This window comes from Gastrolobium bilobum, unplaced genomic scaffold, assembly GCF_033153095.1.
Source record: "Gastrolobium bilobum isolate Gb01-03AN ecotype WA unplaced genomic scaffold, APGP_CSIRO_Gbil_v1 utg4323, whole genome shotgun sequence".
NCBI classification, from domain to species: domain Eukaryota; kingdom Viridiplantae; phylum Streptophyta; class Magnoliopsida; order Fabales; family Fabaceae; genus Gastrolobium; species Gastrolobium bilobum.
The window spans coordinates 110,668-133,083 of record NW_026897184.1 but is presented as its reverse complement, the minus strand read 5'-3'; the positions used below and the strand labels follow the sequence as shown (position 1 = coordinate 133,083).

General features: G+C 32.9%; 1 protein-coding gene across 3 annotated transcripts; it reads left to right on the top strand.

Annotated features, from left to right (window-relative positions):
- The first annotated feature begins 6,844 nt into the window (after nucleotides 1-6,844).
- Nucleotides 6,845-20,872, top strand: LOC133304758 (paired amphipathic helix protein Sin3-like 4). Of its 3 annotated transcripts, XM_061504816.1 has the most exons (24): nucleotides 6,845-7,135; nucleotides 7,587-7,739; nucleotides 7,882-8,068; nucleotides 8,170-8,268; nucleotides 8,416-8,580; nucleotides 9,092-9,419; nucleotides 9,879-10,015; nucleotides 10,767-10,842; nucleotides 10,919-10,951; nucleotides 11,091-11,356; nucleotides 11,472-11,626; nucleotides 11,822-11,949; nucleotides 12,061-12,315; nucleotides 12,745-13,440; nucleotides 13,582-13,652; nucleotides 14,327-14,338; nucleotides 14,897-15,529; nucleotides 16,132-16,232; nucleotides 16,324-16,462; nucleotides 16,546-16,698; nucleotides 16,812-16,975; nucleotides 19,605-19,710; nucleotides 19,902-20,077; nucleotides 20,362-20,872. In XM_061504816.1, exons 1-23 carry the CDS (start codon nucleotides 7,056-7,058, stop codon nucleotides 20,055-20,057), a joined length of 4,293 nt encoding a protein of 1,430 aa, XP_061360800.1. In that variant the 5' UTR covers nucleotides 6,845-7,055; the 3' UTR covers nucleotides 20,058-20,077; nucleotides 20,362-20,872. The 3 variants fall into 3 exon arrangements, with proteins under 3 accessions (XP_061360800.1, XP_061360799.1, XP_061360798.1); XM_061504815.1 differs by lacking the exon at nucleotides 14,327-14,338 and having other exon boundaries at nucleotides 20,365-20,872; XM_061504814.1 differs by lacking the exon at nucleotides 14,327-14,338.
- The last annotated feature ends 1,544 nt before the right edge of the window (nucleotides 20,873-22,416 follow it).

The window sequence follows — 22,416 nt, the reverse complement described above, 5'->3', positions numbered from 1 at the left end:
TTGAGATGAAAGAGAAAGACTTACTTTGGTTTGATACCATACCACAATGGGTTCCTCTTTGATGGATGCAAGAAATCCTTCGAGAAGCATTCACGTGTAAAGTCTTATTTTGTTCTCTCAGTAAGAGATTCGCTAGACCAAAAAACCTAACTCCGAAGTATTTATGGGACCAAACAAAGATATAATATTTCTTTCAAGTTAGCATATAAGGCCTGGAAGCAAAAACATTCGCTAACCCAATAGTGTGAACCTGATCCAAATTCCTGTGTTCATATTGGGTTATAGAGCAGTAAACGCTGCCTTTTATATTCTAGTCATACAGACATCTATTTATTTGGTACCATAAAGATTGTCTAGCAGACTTTGGTGTTTACTACCAAAAAAATTGGATTTTTCTTCATTTTCAAATAATTTTTTAGATTGACATGACATTAGGACATGTATTTTAAAGTTATTAGGTAATATAGCTTTCAGAGTTACAGAACGCTTGATGCTTATAATTATTCACAATTGTATTGACATGACAACATGACATGAATTTCTAGGTTATTATTAGAGTAAAACAACTTTCAAATGATTATACTCATTATTCACAATTGTATAAGTGTTTCTATTTAACTTTATAATTGATTACAAGTTTTTTTTGGAATAGAGTTTAACTATACTAATTAAATTGAAATATGAGAACTTAAATATATAATTATTACGACTGGATAATTGTATTTAGTTGGGAGAAATAATACCCATATGCAGCTGGAGCAGTCACCAAGATGGAGCTTACCTTTTTGTGGGGGTACTGTGTTTTTGGTTTGGTTGAGCATGATAATAATTTTGTTCACAGAATTATTTTTTCTAGACTTATAAATAATTTTTGTCAAAACTTTTGATAGAAACTAAATTTCGTCGAAAATTTCGATAGAAAATTTATTTTTATAAAAATTTTCATCGGTTAAAAAATACCGTCGCTTTTCGACGAAAAGTATTCCTACGAAAAAAATAATTTTGTGATGAAATTTTCATCGTTTGCAAGTATAAATTTCTTCGAAAATATGATCTTTTTTAGTGTTGTGAAAAGTACATAAATAATTTTGTTAGAAATTTTAAATTTAATTTAATTTATAAAATATAATAATTATATTACTTTAAAAAAGGGTAAAATGATAAAAATATCTCATTAACTCTCAGTTTTTTTCTTTTATCATTTTTTTAACTCCCAAACAAGGAAAAGGAATATCCTTTAATTTTCTTCCCTTCCTTCCCCTCCCTCTCCTTTGGATCCCCTTCTTTCCCTTTCCTTCCAAACTCTCAAACAAAGCCTTAAGGGTGGAGCGGGTCCTCGATAGGTTAATATTTTTTTTAAACTTTTTTATTGATTAACTTGAGTAAAACATCTTACATTTCTTCTAAAATATCTCACTCAATCTCCCTATTTTTGTTCTTTCTTTCTCTTCTTTTTTTTATTACAGTCGGGTCACTCAATCAACCCGCTATAAAATGGGGTGGTTGAGATATTTAACTTACTTTCAAAAATGAGACAGGGTGAGTAAACCTACTTAATGGCGGGCTAGAGGAAGGACGAAGCACCCGCAATACCACCCTCAAATTTATTAATTTTTATCCTAATAAGTGTCAATCAATGCTCATGTAAATAATTAATCGTTATTTGAAATTTTGTATAAATTCTTTAATTGATTATAATTGATCTTTAAATGTTTATTCTTATGACTAATTGATGGATGGAGTTTTAAAAAAAAAATATAATTGATTTTGGAACAAATGATACTTAATGACTTTAGAACAAAAAATCTTACGTTGTTACTCTTTGTTAGTTTCATATAATATTTTAAAAAATAATAATAAAATTGCTATAGGACATTTGTCATAAAAAATTTCATTTATCATTTACCAATTATAATTTATTAATTCATAATTTTATAATATTTTCTGTAAATTAATTAATGGATATAAATTTTGTGTAAATCCATTAATTGATTATAATTAATTAACACAAACTTTTCATCAATTAATTAATTATAAGAATACATATTCATAGATAAATTATAATTTATCATTTATCAATTATAATTTATTAATTCATAATTTTATAATATTTTGTGTAAATTAATTAATGTATATAAATTTTGTGTAAATCCATTAATTGATTATAATTAATTTACACAAAATTTTCATCAATTAATTAATTATAAGAATACATATTCAGAGATAAATTATAATCAATTGATGAATTTACTTATGATATTTTTAATGATTAATTATTGATAATAGTATTGATGGACAATTATTAATATAATAATTAATAAATATAAGTATGTATTAATCAATAATTTTAAGTATTTAATATTTGAAATTAGGGAATGAAGGAATATGAGTATTTTATAAAAAAAAATGAAAATGAAAAAAAATTTAGATAAAAGAAGGGGAACATTAACCAAATTGTCTCACATGGCACCAATGTTATCAGACTTAATCCCGTCATTGACCTGGTCGGAGTATTAGGTCATTGGTTCAACAGATCAGTTGAACCACATGACCTGAGTTAGTACATGAAAACCTATATTTTATGGGTTTAGTATTTGTCCTTTTAAAGGATATATAGTTATGTCATTTTAAGTGAGAGAAACACACAAGCAGTGGAAATCATGTGAGAGAAAATAAGTAATTTTTTTAATTTAAATTTTAAATAAAAAATATTAGGTTGTGTCTTTCACTCACTTAAAATGACACAAACTATATGTCCTTTAAAAGGATAAATATTTTTCCCATATTTTATATATAAAAATGCATAAAAATACTCAAATACATGTAAAAATTTATTTTGTAGTGTGTAAACATATATAGTTTTTGTAGGGATAAAAGAAAGTTATATCTGGTAACCACATATCGTATATTGTAAGAGAAATAAACAAAGAAAAAAGAAAATTCAAGTATCAGGTAACCACACACAATTCCTCTACCAAATGTCCTCAACAAAACATGTTTAATAATCATAAGGTATTTACCAACAACTCTTCCCATAAAAATGGATTTGTAACCCCCGAGGGTAGCTCAGTTGGCAGGTGAGCTCCCAAGGGATTGCTTGGTGCAAGGATCAAACTCTGCCTCAAGCAGTTTCTTGGAAAATCTTTGGGGGCCAGAGGATAAGCCAAAAAATCTTCGGAAGAGGGATTAGTCTCGTCCTTTTTCCGATTGCGAAGCTTAGTGCACCCACTGTTACAATGAGGGGCTAGCCCAAACGAGCCGTATCCCGAGGGCATGGTGCCCGGAGAAGGTTGAATGGGGATATCTCATGGCAATGTACCAAAAAAAATAAAAATGGATTTGTAAGTAATTAATATATCACATTCTCTTAATCTACGGTTTCGCAAATTGCTTCAATTTTGAAGCTGAAATTTATGTTACTATTGGAGAATATACTACTAGCCAATAAAACTAATTTTTTTTAAAAGGAGTTCCACACTTTTTTAAGACAAGACAAGATGAGACAACTTCTGTTTTTGTTTTTGTTTTTAATAAAAAATGCATGACTCGTCAATTTTGATGACTTGACTGAGTCATCAGTTTTGATAAAACTTGACCTGTTTGAACCTGTTTTCATCGGATCTGATACATGACCGGTCTAATACTTAACTCGAATTAATCAAATGATCGGTTTACTGGATTTCGGTTCCCAAGTTTATAACACTGCATGGCACAATTCGCTCCACCAATCCCTTTTTTTATGTTAGAGGAGAAATAAAATAAAATAAAAGAGTATATGGAGGAGAGGAGATCATTGAATATGTCTAATAAAAAATAGTTTTTAGAACACTGCAAACTGAGTTTTGTTTAGGTCTAATGACCAAAGAATGGTCAAACAACCATATAATGTGTCTATTATGGTTTTATTTTTAAATTTAAGTCTAATTAACTTTTTTATGACTTTTGCATTACATGGCTGAGACAGATTATAAATATTCAAATATATTTTTGATGAAATTATTAAGATATTATTTATTTTGAAAAATAGATAAACGTAATTTAACATAATTCACTTAATTCAAACTCATTTTAAAAAATGATTTGGTAAAATTAAAAGCATTTAAATCAAATACACAAAATAGTCACCAAAATGAATGACCAAATCGGACTTAGATTGTTCTACATTATTGACTAAAATTCTCTTATAATTCAAAGTTATTCTAGAAATATTTTGCCATTCAAACATTTTGTAAAGAATCGAGAAAATTTTAGGATATTGGATGAAAGATTTTTTAATGATTTTAATTATTCTTTGACATATCTCATTACGCAAGAGTCCTTTGGGCTTGAAACATGGATATTACATAGGCCCAACTTTTTTCTTTTTGGTTTACCTTATTTTTATTCACGAGTGGAGGGAGATGATGATTAAACTCATGATCTTATGATCACTGAAGCTCTGATACCATATAAAAAATTAATTCAATCCAAAATTTTAAAATGCTGGATGAGAGACTTTTTAATAATTTATATTATTCTCTAACACATTTTCTTAAAGAATAATGTAATTCTTAGTTCGATTCAAAATTACTTATTCCATCTTCCTCTATAAGATACTATTTTTCATATAGAAGATAATAGCACAATTAAAATGAACATTTTCAAAGTTCTCAGTAATAATCATAGGTATTTGCCTCGACGTGGAGAAGTAGAAATTGAAAAATATTTCCTTAATTCTCTTGCCCACTATAGTAAAGAAAATAAAGAAAGTTACCGTAAGTATTATTTATTATGAATAATATTTGTTTAAAATTAATTTTTAAATAAAGAAAATTGTAGTTGTTATACTTCTCCCCACTTTTTAGGAATTTTGTCTCAAAGATTAAAAGAAACCAACCTATGAAATGGTTTGTCTAAGCTTGTATACTCTCTTCTTGGTAGTTTTTTCATGTAAGTTTTCTAAATCCTTTTATCTTCAATATCACTAGTTAATGAAGAAGATATTTATAAATCTATTATTCACACTCGAGGCAGGAATGAGAAAATATTAATGCGTGTGGAGAGGTAACATAATTTTTGATAAGTGGAGAAGTACTACTTAAAAGGACACGAAGTTACATCGAATTCTTATAAAATTGAAAAGATTATATTATGTTTTACTTTTTTTATTAATATTATTATATTTCTTTGTTATTTTTATTGACTTTTATAAATTTGAATATTTACTAAAAATTTATATAATTTATAAAATATTATAAATTTATATTATTCTTTCAAATTTTATAAATTTTAATAATAAATTATTTAAAATCTATTCATATAAAATTTTCATTATAATTTTTTTTAATCACTTTTAAATTTTCAGAATTTAAAAGTTTAAAATTTTAATTCAATAGACCTAACACATGATTTCAATGGATTTGGATCCTCTCATGTTAAAAAATATATGATATGATCATGTGAGGAATCATAATTATACAAAAGTAAATCAATGGTGATAAAGAAAGAGAGAGAAAAATTATTAAAATAAGTAATTATAAAATCATAATCACTAATTTACCTTTATATGATTATGATTTGTCACATTGTTTTTTTTTTTTAAGGTGAGGATCCAAATCCTGATCTCAATATATCAATTAACTTATTACTCACTTTTCTTCCCGAGCTAAAAAGCCATATTCCACTAGCTACTCCAACTCCCTTAACAATCACACCACAATTCCTAGGCCCATAACCTAGATCTCGAATCATTAATAAATCTAAATTATCTAATCCAAACAATAAGGGGGCGTTTGGTACGTGCTATTTGGCCGAATTTCTGGAAAATTGAATTTTTCTAAATTTTAAATTTTCGAATATTATCGTAAACTGAATGTAAAAATCATATTTTTGAAAATTGAGATTTCCGGACAAATAAAAATTTCTCCTGTACCAAACGCCCCCTAGGTAAACAAGTACATTAACGCCATAAAGATGATGCAAAGTCTCACTTAAGAAAAAGAGGATAGACACTTCATTAGAAGTTTTACTCATTCTCTCACTGTTAGACCTAATTTCATCATCATCCATACCTTAGAACGAGTCTTGCATTCTATTCACCAACAACAACTAATCACGAACTCGTACCAAACAAAAGAAAGATCAAAAGCCAAACCATAATCGCCTTAAAAAGTCTCAAATCTATCACGCAATTCCCAAACAAAAGCATCGTCACCAAAATGCCCTAAACGCCACTGCATAATTTTCAAATTAGCCTTGCTAAATAGCAATTATACCCTCACGATATAATCTCGATTAGCCCTAATTCAATTTCACAAAACGAATTTAAGTGAAAGGATTAACCGCTTATAAGCGGTAAATACTGTGACGGTGACCGGGAAAAGAAGGTCAAATTTTACTACCGCCACACCACCCTTATTTTTCTCGTTCTCTATATAACATTGTGAGTGTGTCTTTTATCGCCTCTTCTTTCTCTCTGTTCTGTTTGTTTGCCCAGGAAATCAAAAGAGAAAATAATTCTCTTTTGAAATTCAAACTTAGAAGAAAAAAAAATTCTAGAAAAAAACCTTTGTGTTCTCTTCAGCACTACCACGTTGATGCTTTCAGAAGAATCACAAAGGCTTGAGAAAAACTGTTAAACAAGGCATTTTCTCTATCTATCTATTTTTTCCCTTTTCAATTTTTATATGTTTATCGTGACTCTGCAGTTCAGAGACTCCACGATCACTCTGTAAATTTAGGTTTCCTTCGTTCGAATTCATCCTCAGGTTGCTTTACATTGAAGTAATGCGAATTTCGCTTACGATTCTTTCTTTTTTTAATTTTCAGGATTTGGCTCCTCCGAGGTGATCTCTTCGCGGAGGTTGGGGTTAGGATTCTTGCGTATCGTTGTTTCCTCCCGGTTAGATCTGAAGTCCGCTCGTTACTGTCGTGGGAATGAGCAGCTTGAGGTTGGAGGATTTTGAATTCTATCGGAGTTTGGTAACATGATTTGTTGTTGAATAGGGAAAGAGGGAGAGGGTGGTAGAGAGTGTTGTTTCTATCTTTTTGTGTTTTTTTATGGTTTGTTGTTAGCGATGAAGAGGTCCAGAGATGATGTTTTCATGAGTTCTTCTCAACTCAAACGGCCGCCCATCGCGTCTTCCCGAGGAGAAGCGTAAGTTGGAGTGTTTTTGTTCTTTGTTGTCTTCAATTTCTTGTTTATGATACTCTGCTTGTGTTTCGTTTTTCTTAATTGTTGTGCTTGATCAAACATTTGCATCTTCAACCGAGTGATGAAGCTTTTCAAGTTTTTGCTGTGGTGAAATTGAATTTTCATGCCCTCGGGTGAAATCGAGGGAGGATACGTAGATTTTTTTTTTTTTTTGATAACAAGGATACGTAGATTTTAGTATATAGCATTTAGTGTTTTTTTTTAATTATTTATATATATATATATATTCTTGTGGAATGTTTGACTTCGTAAGATGAGATCAGATGTTTCTTATCAGCAATTGCGTTTGAATCATTCTCAACTTTTGATTATCATGTGTGTGATAATGTGATAAATTCTATGGTCGTCAATTTCTTCAATGGTCTAAATATTTTATGAAAATTTTGGAATGAAGATCGGGGCAACCCCAGATGATGAATGGAGGTGCTCAGAAACTGACTACTAATGATGCCTTATCATATCTTAAGGCAGTGAAGGATATATTTCAAGACAAGAGGGATAAGTATGATGACTTTTTGGAGGTCATGAAAGATTTCAAGGCCCAAAGGTTTGATCATGTTGTATCACATTCTTCCTCCATCCCCCCAATTTTGTTTAATTAATTAATTTATTTTTTGTATTATATTGGGAGAGGGGATCTTGGTTTTGTTAAGTGGAAATTGATTTGTCTCCTTTTGGTGCATTTGTAGAATTGATACTGCAGGTGTCATAGCAAGAGTGAAGGACCTTTTTAAGGGGCATAGAGATCTAATATTGGGATTTAACACCTTCTTGCCAAAGGGATATGAAATCACACTTCCACTGGAGGATGAACAACCTCCCCAAAAGAAACCTGTTGAATTTGAAGAAGCTATAAATTTTGTGAACAAGATAAAGGTAAAATTGTTGTTGAGTCTGAGGGCTTCTTTTCATGCAGGCTTGTTTTCATCACAGATTGGACAATTTTTTTTCGAGTCTGATGGGTTCTTTTCATGCAGACTCGGTTTCAAGGTGATGATCATGTTTATAAGTCGTTTCTAGACATATTGAATATGTACAGGAAGGAAAACAAGTCTATCACTGAGGTTTACCAGGAGGTCTGTGTTATCTGTGCCTATGTTTTTATGTTATAGTCAGGCAAATTTGTAATGTTGGTCTTTTTCGTTTTTTTTCTTCTCTATTTCCTCTGGTAGTCTTAATTTTTCTTTTGACACTCATTTCAATCATATATTGGACTTCTTCAGGTCGCTGCACTTTTCCAAGACAACCCTGATCTTCTGGATGAGTTCACTCATTTTCTTCCAGACACTTCCGCAGCACCCTCTACTTATTATGCTTCTGCTCGGAATTCTATGCTTCGTGATAGGAGCTCTGTAATGCCAACAATGAGGCAAATGCATGTTGAGAAGGTTTATCTCCAATTCCTCTTTTCCTCTCAGTAGTCAAAGGCATACCTGGGGAGCCGAGGTGAGGTGCCAGAAGGGGTCAACACCTCTTGCTGGTTGAGGTGCTGCCCCTTCAGTGAGGTGCTTGCCTCTAGTGCATTTATGGTTCAGGCGAGGCATCCCTTTCGCACATCACTTTTAACCATAAAAAAACCTGAAAGGGCAGCCATCGAACTTGCTAACCAGGACTAAATTGGGTAAATAGTTATAATGTTAAAAACCTAGTTGTCGGTCTTTGGGACTCTTACCGGTTAGTTGACTAGGGTTTCTTAAATTGATCATCTTCATTGTTTATTTTTGTTAGAATGTAATGTGTGAGTAGTTTTCAGTCTTTGACGACTTCAGGCCCAAAGCATTAAAACCCCCTAGAATTTCTTAAATTGATCACCTTTCTTCTTTGACTACCTTGGTGGCTTTGTCCCATTGAATTTCATAGTTGGTCATCAAGCTAACATTCTGCTTAACTGCATGCCAGAGAGAAAGGACCATGGCTTCACATGGTGAACGTGATCTCAGTGTTGACCGCCCTGACCCAGATCATGACAGAGGTTTGTTGAGGACGGAAAAGGAGAAGAGGAGACGTGTGGAGAAGGAAAAGGACCGTCGAGAAGATAGAGACAGGAGAGAAAGGGAGGATAGAGATTATGAGCATGACGTGGGTCGAGAAAGGGAGCGGTTCTCCCACAAACGGAAATCTGATCGTAAGGCTGAAGACTCTGGAGCTGAACCATTGCTTGATGCAGATGAAAATTTTGGTATACGCCCTATGTCATCCACTTGTGATGATAAAATTTCTCTGAAAAGTGAGTATGTCATAAATACTTTCGATTTTGAATCTACAGACTTATTTATGTATACTTTTAGCTTCCCTATCTAATGCTATGATGTACAGTGTTTTGATTGTGGAAACATACACTTTCATGTTCAATCGAGAAAGAAATAATTGGAAAAATACTAAAAATGTATCGCACTTGAAACTTCATTAACTAATGCAAAAAATTTGTCATCACTTCTCTGCCACTTATAATCCTAAAACTCTTAAAAAATAATTTCTTTTGTTGATACGATTATCCATAATCAAGAAATGCTATGAATTTTATATTTATGATCTGAGGCTATGTGAGTATTTCCCTTGTTTTGCATACAAATAAAAATAATTTTTTTCCACTTGTGTTTTAGTGTTCTATTCTTTGTTGGTTAATAATTTTTCCTCCTCCTTTGTTTTTATGGTTTGTTATTTATCTTAAATTTCGTCATCTCAGGTATGTATAGCCAAGAGCTTGCTTTCTGTGAAAAAGTCAAAGAGAAATTACGAAATCCTGATGACTATCAGGAATTTTTGAAGTGTATACATATTTACAGCAATGAAATAATTACCCGACAAGAATTGCAGTCATTGGTACGGTCTGTATATTATTTTTTTTATTAGTTGCTTTATTTTTTTTAATGTCAGATTCTGTCAATATGGGTAACTTTAATTAGTCTTGCTATGTTGATAAAGTATGGAAGAAAGACGAATTAGGCTATATTGTTGAATAAAGCATAGTTTATTTGCATGAAAGGAGTGGTGTGTTGTGAACTGTCAATTTAGAGACTAAAGGCTTGTCGGGTAAAATTTGGTTTGGGCCAGCATAGCTCTAGCGGGGCTACGGTCCTGCTGACAAATAAATTTCAAGGATTGAGAGAGTCCTGAGGACATTCAGTAAATTGAAGGAAAGAACAGATTCCATGCAATAAATTTGTGGACTATGAAGGCAATAAATTGAAGGAAGATCAATTTCTATGGAATGTTGGAGCAGCTAATAAGTAAAGGATTTCAATAGATTTGGAGAAATATGCAATGTCAATGAAAAAATGGCAGACTATTTAGGCAAACTAGTTTGCTTTGTATGCCCCAAAGGCCTTCCTCATTACACTTGCACCATAATCATTGAATGTAGTGTGGGAACTAATTAGTAATTTTGCACAGTAACTTGTCTGTCGGTCTGTCCTTGAAGATAGCTGAATTTTTTTTTCTGATCAATCTAGGTTCAGATCAACCTGCTTTAATTTTTTTTATTAGTACAACTTATATTTCCTTTGGAGTATACCCTTTTAACAAGACATGCAATGAAATATGATAGATAACTCTTGGTCCCTTATTCTTCCAGGTTGGAGATTTACTGGGAAAATATCCAGATCTTATGGAGGGGTTTAATGAATTTTTGGTACAATCTGAAAAGAAGGGTAAAATTCGAACTAATTTATTACTTTCTATGAAATCTAAATTTTGAGTTATTTCTAATTAGGTCCTGTAATACAGATGGTGGATTCCTTGCTGGTGTCATGAATAAAAGTATGTAAAATATTTACTTTATACTGTTATTTTCTGACAGATGCACCCCCTTTTAATTATTTAATTTTATCTGTGCTCATGTGAACATTTTCAGCTTTATCTTCTGCTCCAAAACTTCTGACATTTTTGTGTTTATCAGAGTCTTTATGGAGTGAAGGACATGGACTGAAAGCAATGAAGGTTGAAGACCGAGATAGAGACCGTTATAGGGATGATGGGATGAAAGAGAGGGATCGGGAATGCCGAGAAAGGGATAAATCTACTGTGATTGCCAACAAGGATGTTTCGGGTCCTAAGATGTCTCTATATCTTAGCAAGGATAAGTATTGCTCAAAACCTATAAATGAGCTGGACCTTTCTAACTGTGACCAATGCACTCCCAGTTACCGTCTCCTACCAAAAAATGTATACCTGTTTTACTTCTTTGAGTTTTCTCTTTGTATTTTATCTTATTCTAATGGAATCTCTGAGATTCTCTTGCTGATAGTGTTCTTCATGCGTATTACCTGTGCTTATGCAGTACCTAATACCTTTGGCTAGCCAGAAAACAGAACTTGGTGCAGAAGTGTTGAATGATCACTGGGTGTCTGTCACTTCAGGAAGTGAGGATTATTCCTTTAAACATATGCGTAAAAATCAATATGAAGAGAGCTTGTTTAGATGTGAAGATGACAGGTCAGAGCTTGCTAGGGATGTTTATTTACCTTTAAAATACCTATTTTATTGATTTATTTTTTATTGGTTGCCATCATAGGTACAATATTAATCTGCCTTTTAGTTTTTGACATCACTGTGTTGATTAAGAGATGTGATCTCCATTAGTTATCTGTCACTGGCACTTGCTGATATTATGTTAATCTGTGCTGGCAGGTTTGAACTTGACATGTTGTTAGAGTCTGTAAATGTAACAACCAAACGAGTGGAAGAGCTGTTAGAAAAGATCAATAATAATACAATTAAAGGAGACAGCCCAATTCGTATTGAGGAGCACTTAACAGGTTGTAATATTTTCAATTGATCAATGGAATTTTTGAAAGCAGATATGCTGTATGAAGTAATTTCTTCAAGTTTCCATATTCTGATGTGGTTTTCTGTTTATGTTCTTTTAGCTCTAAATCTTAGGTGTATTGAACGATTATATGGTGACCATGGGCTTGATGTGATGGAGGTGTTAAGGAAGAATGCACCTCTAGCTTTGCCAGTGATATTAACACGCTTGAAGCAGAAACAGGATGAGTGGGCGAGGTGTCGTGCTGATTTTAGTAAAGTTTGGGCTGAAATATATGCTAAGAACTATCACAAATCTCTTGATCATCGTAGTTTCTACTTTAAGCAACAGGATTCAAAAACCTTGAGCGCCAAAGGTAATAGATAACTTCAATAACATGGGATGTTTAAAAAAATCAAGAGTATTTTTTAAGGCTGCAAAACTTTTAATCATGCAAGATATCGTCATCAATTTTTTGATATACCTAAACGTGTGTTCTCCAGTAACTCATCTATAAATTTTCTGTGGTTGATGTCTTCTCTTTTCTTTGACACTTGTGTTTTCCCTTAAATAAATCTTAAGCACGTAATATTTACCATAACATGCATTTAGTTTTTTTTTAAACTTATTTATATTGATCTCAACACACCATGGTTTCTCTAGAGTCTAGACACAGTGCAAAAAAAAAAAGAGTGGTATGCTATTCTTCGAATGCAATGCAATGCAACTTTGAATATATGTGGTAATGATGATAGAATAATTCCTTCTTTCCCCTGACTCCTTTCTTTTATGAAACCTTTTACAGCCTTACTGGCAGAAATCAAAGAAATTAGTGAGAAGAAACGCAAAGAAGATGACGTCCAACTTGTGATTGCTGCTGGAAATAGACGGTCTATTCTTCCAAACTTGGAGTTTAAGTATCCTGATCCAGATATTCATGAAGACTTGTATCATCTCATAAAATATTCCTGTGGAGAAGTTTGCACAACTGAACAGTTGGATAAAGTTATGAAGATTTGGACAACATTTTTAGAACCCATGCTTTGTGTTCCTTCTCGGCCCCAGGCTACCGAGGATACTGAAGATGTTGTCAAGGCTAAAAATAATTATGTCAAAAGTTGCACTGCAAGTGTTGTGGAAAGTGATGGTAGTCCTGGTGTTGGTGCTACCATAATGAATCCGAAGCATATAAATACTTCTAGAAATGGGGATGAGCGTATGCCAGTAGATCAATCAACTTCTAGCAAAGCATGGCAATCAAATGGTGATAGTGGGGTTAGAGAAGACAAGTGTCTTGATTCAGACCGTACTGTGTGTAAAACTGAAACATCAGGCTGTAATACATTACACGGTAATATGAATATTATTGCATTCACACCTGATGAACTATCACGAGTCAATAAGCAAGATCACTCCAGTAAACGGTTAGTGAATGCTAATGTCTCACCAGCATCTCAAACGGAGCAAAGTAATGGAAGAACAAACACAGATAATGCATCAGGTTAGCCATTACTTCAGGAATGATGACACTTCTTGATGCTTACCCACCATTTATCTACAATACTTCCTTAATTTCTCCATTCATCTTCAATTGTTACTTTCTGATAATGAATATAACTAATATACCTCTTTTTCCTTCAAGGACTTACTGCTGCTCCATCCAGACCTGATATGGTTTCTGTCGAGGGAGGACTTGATTTACCTTCATCTGAGGTATGGCTTAACTCCTTGTGCAGCTTATGTCAGTCTCAAGTTAAAGTGCACTTGTTGTAGACTCATTTTAAGGATAAATTTTAATTTGCTGTCAGTATGAAGATTTTTGCACTTCAGTGAACCAGTTGTTGCACACCTACTGAAGGGATGATTAAATAATTCTACTGCAAGTGAAACACCTTAACTACTCCAATGATGTGACACTTTCGTGTTTACCGATATCATGTCTTTAGCTCCAAATAAAATGATAGCATGTGGTAGAATAAAGCATATATCATGTGGATTTGAAATGGCATGTGATGGCTTTTTATGGACGAGGTTCTGTTTTCGTTGTTGTAAGCATTGTTACAATTGACACTTTTCCCCGTACATAATTAGCTTGCTTTGAGTACTTAATATTCAATGTCGATTGATTTAGAAATCTAGAGCCATTGTTTTGTAAACCATAATTTTACTTTCATGTAACATTTCCTCTCCTTGAATTTGGTCAAGTTGATTCCCGTAGAAGTATGTTGGCATGTGTTGAGATATATAAAGCCATTAATGTAGCCTCACCCAATAGCTTAAGCTTTTGGATTGAATTGGTTCTTTACATGATATCAGAGCCTCGAGTCCCGGGTTCGATCCTCACTGCCCCCCACTTTCTTTGAAGTGGAATTTCTTTGTTCGCACAGGTAGGTGGGCCTGTGCATTGTCCACCCTTCAAGCCCAGTGGGCTCTCGTGTGAGGGGGCGTGTTGAGATATATAAAGCCATTAATGTTCCGTGTCCCGCAATCTGGGAAAAACTGCCATCGGCGACAAACACCTCCTAAACACCTCCTTGAATCTGTCCAACACAGAAACCTAGTCTACTGACCTCCGATCAAGAAAGTGAGGTGACCATTCGACTCAGCATGATTAGTGGATCTCATAGCATGTGTATGGTTGATATTATTTCTCCAATGAAATTGATCCTCTTGTTTTAATTACTAAGACTTAAATGCTGAGGCATAATCTGTAAGCTTTTCAAAACAGAGCATAAAGAGCACCGTTGCCTTTGTACTTGTGTTTATGGGACTATAAGTGATCACCATGCTTGTGAAGTTCTTAGTAATCGTCATTCTCCACACATTTTTCAGCATTCTAACCTAATCAAAATTGTTGACTAAATGTTAATAAGCTTATGTCCTTTTAAGACTAGTAATTCTCTGGTGTCATTACGAGTAATGTACTGAATTGTTTTTTAATCATGACCATGGCTTAGGGTGGCAATTGTGTTATACCTGGTACATCCACAATTGGGGCTATCACTGGTGGCATCGAAGTTCACAAATACCAAGAGGAATCGGTTCGGCACTTCAAAAGTGAAAGAGAAGAGGGTGAGTTATCTCCAACTGGAGACTTTGAAGAGGATAACTTTGCAGTTTATGGAGATACTGGTTTGGGCGCAGTTCATGAAGGAAAGGATGGTGGTGTGAATCGGCAATACCAAAATAGACATGGAGAAGAAGTTTGTGGTGAAGCCAGAGGAGAAAATGACGTTGATGCTGATGATGAAGGTGAAGAAAGTCCTCACAGGTCATCAGAGGACAGTGAAAATGCTTCTGAGAATGTTGATGTTTCTGGAAGTGAGTCTGCTGATGGTGATGAGTGTTCTCGAGAAGAGCATGAGGATGGGGAACATGATAACAAGGCTGAGAGTGAAGGTGAAGCTGAAGGAATGGTTGATGCCCTTGATGTTGAAGGAGATGGAACATCATTGCCATTTTCTGAACGCTTTCTACTAACTGTAAAGCCTTTGGCAAAGCATGTTCCCCCGCTGTTACATGAGAAAGAAAGGAATTCTCGAGTTTTTTATGGAAATGACTCCTTTTACGTGCTGCTTAGACTTCATCAGGTACAAAAGTATCTATTTACACAGACATACACCCCCCTCTTGAAAGGTTTTCAAAACTTACGTTGATGCTCCCTGGTAGTTTCAAATTGTACAATCAACTTTTCACAGTTTATTTTTCATTTAGCATTACCCTCTGTTATTCTGTTGTTGAAAAAAAGAACAACTTAAGAATGATTTATCAAAAATATAATGTCTAAACTACCCTTCGCACTTGGTTTTTACTTTCGTATTTTTTTACTGCTAAGTGATTGGGTATATGTTACCACTAGAGTCTCAAGATGATTGAGTTGACCAGATTATTCCTTTGTTGTGTCTTCTTGGTAGAATCACTTTATATTTGTGGAATAGCTCACATTAAAATCTTAGTGAAGAGCATATGATCATACAATTCTCTTAAGCTATTCTAGTGACGAAATTTAGTTAGTAAAATGTAATGCATGAGGTAGCGAGGGACCTTTTATCTAGGTTTTCAAAAGCTGGAGGGGTGTCAATGTTTTGGGTGTGAGCGAATATATGTAGTCGTAGACTAAAATCACTAAATAGATATTTCAGAACTTATTATATATTCATCGTATTATATTTTCTTTTGCTAATCCTGACAGACATTGTATGAGAGGATACAATCAGCAAAGTTTAACTCATCATCTGCTGAAAGGAAATGGAGGGCTTCAAGTGATACAAGTTCTACTGATCAATACGACAGGTGATATGCCTTGGAAATGTTCGATTTTAATACAAATTTGAAGATATATGTGAATATCCATGCAAGACTGAAGATCTCCTTCATGCTACAGGTTCATGAATGCCCTTTACAATTTACTGGACGGTTCTTCTGATAATACAAAATTTGAGGATGATTGTCGAGCTATTATTGGAACTCAATCATATGTCTTATTCACGTTGGACAAGTTGATATATAAACTTGTTAAACAGGTCAGATGAATAAATTCCTCTATCTATCTTTTGCGTACCATTCTATCTTTCTGATCCTGAAAATATGTCCTCTTGTATTTCAGCTTCAAGCTGTTGCCTCTGATGAGATGGATAACAAGCTTCTCCAACTATATGCATATGAGAAATCAAGAAAACCTGGAAGATTTATGGATATAGTTTATCATGAAAATGCCCGTGTTCTTCTTCATGATGAGAACATATATCGTATTGAATATGTAAGTTTTTATTGTAAGTTTTTATTTGTTTTACCTTCTTGTCTACTTAGATCTGCTCTTGAATGAAATTTTAAAGTGTTATATATTCTGTAACCTAGTTTATTTCGTTGCAGTCACCTGGACAAATGAATCTGACTATTCAACTGATGGACTGTGGACATGATAAGCCTGAAGTGACTGCTGTGTCGGTGGACCCTAATTTCTCAGCCTATTTGCACAATGACTTCCTCTCTATTGTGCCTGACAATAAGGAGAAGTCTGGAATTTTCTTGAAGAGGTATTTGATAAGTGAGAAGAATTGTTAGTGCTATTGCATGCTAAGGCTGGTGCTTTTTAGTCCTTTTCTCTTATATATATATTTTTAATTTTATTTATTTATTTCTCTTATTAATTAATTTTTTTTCCTCTTATTTCTTTATTTTTATTTTTACTTTTTTTTTTCTTATATATTTTTTCTCTTTTTTATCTTTATTTTCATTTTATTTTATTTTAATTTATTTTTATTTTTAATTATTTATTGTTATTTTTAATTTCTATTATTATTTATTTTTTTAATTTTATTTTTATCAGTTTTCTCTCAATTTCCTCGTATTTTTTTTTTGGGACCGACTCTAACTAATTTGGGATAAATATGTTGTTGGTGTTAAGTGCACATTAAGGCTTGTAGGTTGTTAGAATATCTAGAAAATATCTTATCATGTCATGATTATGAACCTGTTTAGATAGGCTTTAGAAAAATAATTTTTTATGCATTGTTTTTAAAATGACTTTTTTAAAAGCCAAAAGTATTTTACGCTTGGATGCATATTACAATTAAATTGCCATTATGATTTTTTATTTATCGAGACCTTGACATTATTTAATAAGAGAAATTTTGTGAAAATTCTTTTTATAATAACTAAAAAAATTAAAAATATAACTAATTCATAACCCTGATGAAAAATAATTTTAACTCAAAAAGTCATTATAATGCAATTATAAAAAATATCAATTATACAATAAGTTTCTAAATGCTAATGCGCACTTGCGCTGACAATTCATTCTTAACATTATCTCTTTTTCTTTCATAATCTAATTGATTATGCAGTTATTCACAAGATTGGTTGAACTTGGATGACTTTCATAAAACTAGAGAATCTATATATAGTAAAAGATCATGAAGAGTTCAAGGATCTATATTAGAGTTCATGGAGGAAGACTCCTTGTCTTGACAAAGCTTCTTTTAGTCACCAAAGAGTCAATACTACTTCCTTGGTCTTTGATTAAAAAAGCCCTTGAATGCCTTCGATGATGTTCGTTCGTTTTTCTCCGCACATTCTTTCTATTTGCATCTGAATGGAGTAAGAATGCTCAAAGTATTGTTGATGTTGGTGTTGCGTATACTTGACTCTTCACCGTGCTCCAAGACTTGTTCATAACTATTCGCTTGAACACGCTACTTTTCATCCTTAAAATATACTTCCTTTGATCAAATAATTCATTATGATTATGAAGCACCGATAAGCAGAATTTTTTTTTCCCAACGTATCGGACACACGTCCTGTACCGATACGCTTCCGATACGGATATTGCTGTATCGGATTGGTCAACAACATCCAATTTTCGAATAGTTTGTAACTTTGTATGGCTTTATTTTGATATAGCTAGTGATTTGTAGGGGTTTAAAATTTTGGCTTTTCAAAATACCGAAAACCATTCCAATTCAAAGTGAATAAAATTAGATTGGATTTAAAAAAAAAAATCCAAATCAAATGGATGATTAAATGATAAAACCGAAGGTATTAGATCAGATGATTTTTGCTTCAAAACCAATCCAATCCAGACTGCGAACACCCTATCATTACCCGTTCCCCCGTGACACCTCTGAATTGTATTTAAATTTCACTTCTTGCTAAAAGTATCTTCCAAGTCAGAAAATATATTTTTGTCTCCGCACATCAGTTGCTACAACCAATATCAAGTCACCTCATGTTTGTTTTTTCTTCTTCCTCCTCGTAACAAACCATTAAAATAGACGGACGTTCTCCTTTGATATCTTCTTTTGCAAAATTAGTTCTTTCCACACTTTGTTTATGTTAGAGAATAATATAAACCATTAGAAAAGCCATCACCCAAAACTTTAAGGTTTTGGATTGAAATGGTTCTTTACATGGTATCAGAGCTTCAGTGACCATAAAGTCACGAGTTCGATCTCACCGCCCCCCACTTGTGGAATTAAATAAACATAAGGTAAAACCAAAAAAATTGGGTCTGTGCAATATCCACGTTTTAAGCCCAAAGGGTTCTTGCGTGAGGGGTGTGTGTTAGAGAATAATATAAACCATTAAAGTTTTGGGTTGAAGTGATTCTTTACAGTTTATTTAAATTAATTCGACATTCTGATGCATAATGGCCATACTTGTGACACAACATTCAACATCTGATTTGTTTGTTGACTTTGGTCTCTGAGTTTTTGAGTGTCCTTGTCCTCTTCCACTTCTTGGATTTGGATGAGAATGACTAGTAAACTTCTGATCGAAGTTGTTGCATTTATTATTTCTTCTTCCTGTGCCTCTTCCTCGAGTTGCTTTTGAAGAAGACGAAGAATGCCTTGGTTTAGGCCTTCACTGCTACCTCCTCCATCTTTTTCTATTGCAACTTCTGTTATTGAACAAGTAAAGGACTATGCAATTCATCAAGTGAAAGTTCTTCAATGTCTTTGGCTTCTTTAGTGGCACAAACAACAAAATTGAATTTTAGTGTTAGAGGTGACATCCTCCATCTTGTCTCCATGAATCCTCATCTCGTTGACACTATAATTTGATTATTCTAAGTCTTCATTTTCCATGCTTTATACATAAATCCCTGCAATTTCAACGTAGGTATTATTTTTATAAATATTTATTTTAGTTTATTCATTTTGCCAGGAATAAACGTAGATATGTCTGTGGAGATGAATTTTCTAGCAAGACTATTGAAGGACTACAAGTTATTAATGGCCTGGAGTGTAAGATAGCTTGCTGTTCATCTAAGGTATGTAGTATCATAAGATTTACTTCTGCGTATTTAGTCAATATATGTCATTCTTCCCTCAAGCCTTGTAATAGTTCTGATTTTGCACATTTTACTGATGCTGCGTTGATCAGTGTATGATGTCTGTTGGATTGTGTTTCTGAATTGCCACTCTTACATATTTTTTCTTGGTACTTATTGCATTTTGTTAGGTATCATATGTTTTAGATACGGAAGACTTCTTGTTTCGGATGAGAAGGAAAAGAAGAGCCTTGTATCCACAGAATTCATGCCATGAACAGGCAAAGTCTTCAGACATTTTTTCTGGCAGAGTAAATCGGTTCCGCAAATTGTTTTCCATTACATGATGGTGTCCATTTTGAGCTGGGTATGGTGTGCGAAATTCTTTATATTGCTAAGTGTGGGTTATTTTGGGCTTGCCATCGTGCTTTCAAACAGATGGACAACGCATACTTACTTTCAATCAAAACATCTATTGTTATCTACCAAAAAATAAAAAGATCTACTGTTATAATTGATTTTCTCTTATTGCTATATAATATTAAATAGAAATGCATATAGAAGTTTTTGTCCCTTGGTTTTTCAAGTTGATATGAATTTTTAGTAAATAAATAATCTAATTAATACTTGTTGTTTGATTGTCCTTTTCAGTAGTTTTTTTTCAAGCTCCTTCATTGGCGGAGGCGCAGGATAAAAACGACATCCTATCAAGAAGTTGATTAAATTAAAGGACGTTTTTCCGAAATTATTTTTCCGCACTTTCTATGAGCAACCTAATAAAGCGTACAGAGGTTGAGGCGCGGCGTGGAAGGGAGATTGTTGTATATTGTAATTTTATGGCTGATGATGTAACAAAATAATGTAAATAGAGGTAATTTGCGATGTAACTAGGGACTTTTCTCATTCCATTCATCCATATTTTTGTTATTTAGCCCCCCCCCCCCCCCCCCCCCCAATTGATTATGGAACATTCCGTGGCTGCAATTGGCCTTCAGTTTCAAATACGAAGCGCATATTGAGAATCTCCCGTTCCCCTTTGGTTGTTTTTTTTTCTTTATGGGTTGAATTTAACATGGAATGCTGTGCGCTATGATGCACATTGGACTCACAATCTAAAACGAGAAGATTAAAAAGGTTGAGAAGCCAACAACCACTAATCAGAACGGTGTTCAAATTTCTGGAGGGCACTTTGATGATCTTCGGCGGATGGCTGTATTGGCTTCAAGACATTTGTGATTAGAGTTTAATATTAGTGTTATTATTGTACTTACTCATAATCTTAAGTCAGTCTTTATAATTACAATTTTTTAATCTTTTAATTCTAAAACAACGTCGTTTCGAGAGTAAATGCTGATAATTTATCTGCAGTAATTACAGAAATATTTTTCTGATAAATAAATAAAACTTCATTTTGTGATATTCACTATTTACATTTCAAAACGCAAAGGATTTTGTCACATCTCACTCACTGCTGTATGTTTGCATTATTCTCGCAGAATTACATCAATTTAAAATTTTTAAAAGCAGAAAAGAAAATGCTATGACTGACAAAAACTGGACGCATCTTTCCTCTCATTTTTCGTTCTATCCTTCCTCTGATCCCATTAGAACAAATATGTTCAAATAGAAATATGTTCAAATGGGTAACCTCATTAGCTGCGGTTACAGGGAAAAGCTAGTTTAACAAAGCATTTCACAAACCAGGAACCTGGAAACTTGTTTCCCGAGTATGACGAAGTAGCAAAATCAGAATTGGATGTGAAACGAATTTTCAAATATAAATTTTAAATAACATGAATGAACAAGAAGTATATTGAACTAATATCGCAAGTTAATAAATGATAAGGAATATTTTAAATGGATAATTGTTTTAATTCATGTCTGTTATTATATTGGGAAAAACAAGTATCATGTTGCAATTCTCTTGTCACGTTACAGAGACAATAAGTGTGGGGTCCATTATGTTTAAAATAAAAAGAAAAGAAAAAAAATGTAGCACAAATATCAATGTATGTGTAGGAAATTTTGTATTTGTCATGCAACATGACAAATGAAAAACACATTTATAATATGTATAGTGTATGAGTTCATTTTTTCTACCTTCAATGTAGATAATTTATTTACATTAAGACCAAAACGACGTCGTTTTGGGGTGAAAATCAAAGTATTTTTGTAATTTATAATTTATTTCAGGGTTATAATAGTCTTTCTCATTATAATTTTTAATATTTTAATTCAAAACAACATCGTTTTGAGAATAAATATAGATAAATTATCTACATTAACTATAGAAATATTAAAGCCACAGTATATCATGGTAATAATACCACAAACTAAAAGAATTTGAAATAAAAGTATAAAATATTACAATCAGTACAGATGCAAAAGCTTTGTTCTGACATTTTATGAGTTGGTGAATGTAATTTTGACATTAAGTTTTTTGTGTGTAAAGATATTTCAATCATTTTGCCACTAATCTAATTCTGAACGGATACGAGAATTAAAGTTTTAAATAGCTTTTACAATAACAATGAAGAGTATCTATCGAGCATATATGCATCTTAACCCAACTTCTACTACTATCATTTGGTTGATATTAAAAAAATAAAATATGCCAAGCCAAGCCCAAACATTATTTTCTTTTAATTAATTGGGCCTGATCCGTATACGATTAGATATTTCAAGAAAGAAAAATCGCAGGGAAAG

Coding starts and splice junctions, on each gene's coding strand:
- LOC133304758 (XM_061504816.1), top strand. CDS start 7,056: ATGAAGAGGTCCAGAGATGATGTTTTCATGAGTTCTTCTCAACTCAAA. Junction 8,269..8,415: donor TCACTGAGGTTTACCAGGAG/GTCTGTGTTATC, acceptor GGACTTCTTCAG/GTCGCTGCACTTTTCCAAGA. Junction 15,530..16,131: donor TGCTGCTTAGACTTCATCAG/GTACAAAAGTAT, acceptor TAATCCTGACAG/ACATTGTATGAGAGGATACA.